Below are 5,132 nucleotides of genomic sequence, written 5' to 3' on the forward strand. Positions count from 1 at the left end.
TGGTTCGTTTTGTTGTCCACTGCAAAACTACATCCAGTCCTCCCCTCTGATTTGGGAGATTTTCCTTCTTCACTATAGAACACAATATACCTTACATATACGCTTCCAAATACAAGATTCGAACACTCCTTTCTTGAACCCAAAGAATTGTGTCATCCTTGGTTTGACCTTTCCCAAAACCGCCTCCCAAGAAAACATTTCTTACGTGATTCGTCCCTAGTCAAGGTATCGCTCTTTATCCCAAAACCTCCAAGTCTTTGTGAAGAACACCTTACCTAACTACAGCTAGGATTTTCCCAATCCTTGAATAACAATGCTTTGAGTTATGAATGATTACTTAATACTCGGATATTACAATAAAGATCAAAGCCTAAAACCTAAGCAATAACTCACAAGACGTCCTAGTCTAATATGAATGTTCATGCATGAGGTTTCTGAAAATATGCAATCATAAAGACACTATGTCGTTTTCTTTTCAAGAAACATAAAAATGATGCAAAAAAGCTTTTCAAAGAATCATGCAATATGAATATGAAAACTAAAGCCTTAGTATGATCTAATCTTTCTCCTAATTCAACACTCTCTAATAGATTCTAACAATGATGATCTATCTCTTTTCTCTGTGTTTTTCTCTCTTAGCCGTTTCAGCAATTAACCAGTATTTATACAAAACAGATTTTTCCTCTAAAAACAGTTTTTCAGTTATGCAGTTCAAAACAGCAGAAAACACTCACGTTAATCGATTAAGCCATGGGGTTAATCGATTAACCAGTGTATTTTTAATACATGATTAAATGAAAAACTACTTATATGATATATGCCCATGTAATACATTATTTCCAAAATATAATACCTTTAATGCACAAAATCAATGTATTCAAATGCATGAACCTATTTATCATATATTTCTAGTTGATATCTCATTTTAGTGGATTAATTACTTTATTAAGTCTTGTGAGACTCACACCTAGGTTTACCTAACCTAGACTCAGTATCTATGGCAAGCATCTTAGACTTCTAAAAAGATAATAAAGAAGCACTTGAGCCTGTGACATGTTGATTGTTGAGTTATCTTCAAGTTTTAACTAATTCCTTATCTTCATCAAAACATAGGCAAATGTCGCTAATGCAATCCTTGACACTTTACACTCTTAACAAATAATATTGTGCTTGTCAATATGCATTTTTGTTGTTTAAGATTAAATGTACAGTATATAAATGCTAAATATGATAATTTTTATTTGAATATATTCAATCTTGGTAACTTTATTTATTACTTGTAAAAAATTGTACATTCAAATATGAAAATTCTGTATGCCAATTTTTTTTTATAATATCATATGCTAATATTAATTATTTAAAACTCAAAATTAAATAATTGAAATAATATTATAAAATTCTATTAAAATAATTTTTATAATATTTATTTAATAAGTCATATTTATATAATTACTATACTCATTTCTCTTATAATGGAAGAAAGAGCATAAAACTTTTGTCCAAAATTAAATTTACAAAAATAAATAAAATATATTGAAAACCTTAGATTACTTATAAGATGATTAATTAATAAAAGACATTAACGATTACTTATTGCAATTGATTAACGATTGCGGTGAAAGGGTTCCATTGTCAAGAGGGGCGTTGGTCGGCCAAAGAAGACGGCGGTGGTGCCCAATACCAGGACGCTTGTCACATATAATTCCGATGACGAGAAGGATGGAAATCAGGCTAACATGGAGGAAAAAGATGCAAATACGGAGGGGATAGAACCTACTTCGATGAGTCAAATTGCTCCGAAGGATAAAGGTGACTCAACAATTGTTAACCATGACAACGATTTGTGGGATGAAACAAAAAAGCTACAACAACCCTTGGTTGATATAATCAAGGGTAATCGAATCCCTGATAGAGGCCTTACTATTGGTTTTGTACCACCAATGATTGTTGAAGGAGAGATAGAAAATCAAATTGAAGACGAAAATGTTGCAACATAAATGGAATTATGGGAAGATGGACTTATTATGTATGCTCTAGGGGAGGATTTATCAATGAATGCAGTGAAAACGTTCATGCAGAAGGTATAGAATTTCACAGCTATCCCATAACTTTATTACCATGAAAGTGGTTATTTCCTAATTAGGTTCAAAACAGGACAAGACAGAGATGATGTTCTAGCAAAAGGACCATACTCTATCTATGGATTCCCTATGTACCTCCACTAATGGACACCAGATTTCGAATTGAAGGATGATTTACTTAGGGTCCTACTCATCTAGATTAAGCTCCCACAACTCCCACTTCATCTGTGGGGGGAGAAGAGCATCTCGAAAATTGCCAATGCAATTGAAAAACCAATAGTCACGAATGAATGCACAACGAAAAAACTAAGGGTGACATATGCTAGAGTTCTGGTTGAGGTAGATATTACTGCCTCACTGAAAGAGACTATTATGATTTAGAATCACCTTGGTAGGAAGATTGATAAGAAGGTTGAATATTAATGGAAACGACAATACTGTGAAAAGTGCCTAACAATTGGGCATGACTGTGCCAAACAGACACTGAAGAAAAAAAGACCCCCCAAACCAAAACAACCACTCTAGAGACGATATAGCAGGGTAAAATGAGAGGGTCCCATGATCATATCTTGGAATGTAAGGGGGCTCAATAAAGTGGCAAGACATCGTGAGATTAGCTCCCGTCTCAAGTCCTTCGATGTCTCAATTGCCCTTTTGCTAGAAACTCGAGTTAAAAGTAATAAAGTTAATAAGGTAAGAAGTTGTTTTGAGCAACATTGGAATTTCCTCGATAATTACTCAAACCATGATAATGATAGAATCTGGTGCCAATGGAATGATAGATTGGTCAAGTTGAACTTAATCCAATCCACTGATCAAATGATGATGCTGAGTGTTTCCAGCATGGATGATAAATTCCAATACTGGCTAACTGTGGTTTATGCACACAATCAACTTGAAAAAATGAAGGTGCTATGGAGGGACATTGCCCAAATATCGACGGGTCTACTTGGTCCTTGGATAGTGATTGGTGATTTTAATAATGTCCTGAGTATCAATGATAGGTGTGGTGGAAACAGGGTACAACAGAGTGAATTTATGGACTTACAAGATATGATGCAATCAGTGGGTCTCTATGAAGCTGAATCACAAGGTCCTCACTTCACTTAGTCCAACAAGCACACTGAGGGAGTTATCTATTCCAGAATTGTCAAAGTTATTTGTAATGTGACTTGGTATCAATAATATTAAGATATGTTGGTTGAGAACATTCCTTCAGGGATCTCAGATCATGCTCCAATTATGGTTACAATTACAAGTAAGATTACTAATCCTAAGAAATCTCACAGCTTCAGATTTCTGAACTGCTTGACTAAGGAGGAAGAATTCCTCCACATTGTAAAATAGAGTTGGGAAGTCAGCCTCAAAGGAAAACCCATATATTGCTTGTGGATGAAATTGAAAAGGTTGCAACCCGTCTGAAGCAGTTAGGCAAAAAATTCTCAACAATCTCGGATAAAATACTAATAGCTAGGGGAAGGTTGAATGAGGCTCAAGAATAGTTACAACATGATCAATTCAACACAACTCTGACTCAGGATGTGAAAGTATGCACTGATAATTTAATGAAACTTCACAAGTCAGAGGAAGAGATGTTGAAGCAGAAATCCAAGGTCAACTGGTTACAACTTGGTGATGGCAACAACTCCTTTTCCATGCAACTGTGAAAGACAATTCAAGAAAGAAAGACATGACTAAACTGACAATAGTAGAAGCTAAAGTAGTCTATACACAGGGAGAGATGGAACAAGAAGTCTTATCTTTCTACAACAACCTGGTTGGTACAAACTCTACTCATAAAACAGGGGTGAATCTAATTGCTTTGAGAAACGGTAACTTTATCAACAGGGAAATGGCCAACAATATGATTCAAAGGATTAATGAAAAAGAGGTGTGGGAGGCACTGCAAAATATTGGTGATAACAAGGCTCCTAGAATTGATGGATACAGCTCACACTTTTTCAAAAATAATAGGGGCATAGTGAAATATGATGTGCTTAGGGCTATTAATGAATTCTTCTAAGATGAAAAACTATACCCTGCTGTAAACTGCACTCTGGTGACTATTCTGCCCAAATTCAATGATGCTAGTACATTGAAGGATATGAGGCCAATTTCGTGCTGCACTACCATCTATAAGATCATCTCAAAGATCCTCACAAAAAGGCTGGGCAAATTGATTGGTCATGTGGTTGATGATAGCCAATTAGCATTTGTTCCTGGTAGAGTCATACGTGGCAACATCATCTTGGCCCAAGAACTGGTGTGAGGTTATGGCAGGAAGGGTATCTACCCTAGATGCATGATACAAATGGACATTCAGAAGGCATATGATACACTAGAATGGGATGCATTCAAAAGTATTCTTATGGAGCTTGGGTTTCCTAAGCAATTTACCAGATGGACTATGCTCTGTATTGAAACTATGTCCTACAGATATTCTATGAATGGCTCACCCATGTTGTTTGTCATGGTCATGGAATACTTGCATAGGGTGGTCAAAGAACTGAATAATATCCCTGATTTCAACTTCCACCCCAAATGTGAGCAGTTGGAAATTACAAACCTTTGTTTTGCGGATGACCTTCTCCTATTTACCAAAGGAGACCAAAAAATTGTAGCTCTAATCATGGACAAAGTCAACAAATTTTCTAATAGCACATGCTTAAAGGCTAGTCATGCTAAGTATAAAGTCTACTTGGGAGGGGTTGACAAGCAAACCCAGAAAAGCATCCTGCATGCTACTGGATTCACAATGGGATCCCTACCATTTAAATACCTTGGGGTTCCTCTTGCTAGTAAAAAGCTTACTGTGGACCTATGCTCCCCCTGATTGAGAGAATAACAAGCAGGATGAGCCATTGGAGCACAAGACTTCTTAGTTATGCAGGTAGACTACAACTCATAAAAAGTGTTATGTTTACCATCACTAATTATTGGATGCAGGTGTTCCCCATACCAAAACAGGTCCTCAAACACCTAGAAGCCAGATGTAGAAAATTCTTATGGACATGGAAAGAATATGGCTGTAGGAAAGCACCTATGTCTTGG

At 36.0% G+C, this 5,132-nt stretch overlaps 1 protein-coding gene across 1 annotated transcript; it reads left to right on the forward strand.

Annotated features, from left to right (window-relative positions):
- LOC109325965 lies at window positions 4,393–4,914 on the forward strand. The gene has a single exon (XM_019558613.1). The coding sequence runs from the start codon at window positions 4,393–4,395 to the stop codon at window positions 4,912–4,914; it is 522 nt and encodes a 173-aa protein (XP_019414158.1).

Source organism: Lupinus angustifolius, chromosome LG02 (genome assembly GCF_001865875.1).
Source record: "Lupinus angustifolius cultivar Tanjil chromosome LG02, LupAngTanjil_v1.0, whole genome shotgun sequence".
In the NCBI taxonomy this organism is placed as follows: domain Eukaryota; kingdom Viridiplantae; phylum Streptophyta; class Magnoliopsida; order Fabales; family Fabaceae; genus Lupinus; species Lupinus angustifolius.

What these genes read in the sequence shown, in the direction of transcription:
- LOC109325965 (XM_019558613.1), top strand. Translation starts at nt 4,393, where the DNA reads ATGGACATTCAGAAGGCATATGATACACTAGAATGGGATGCATTCAAA.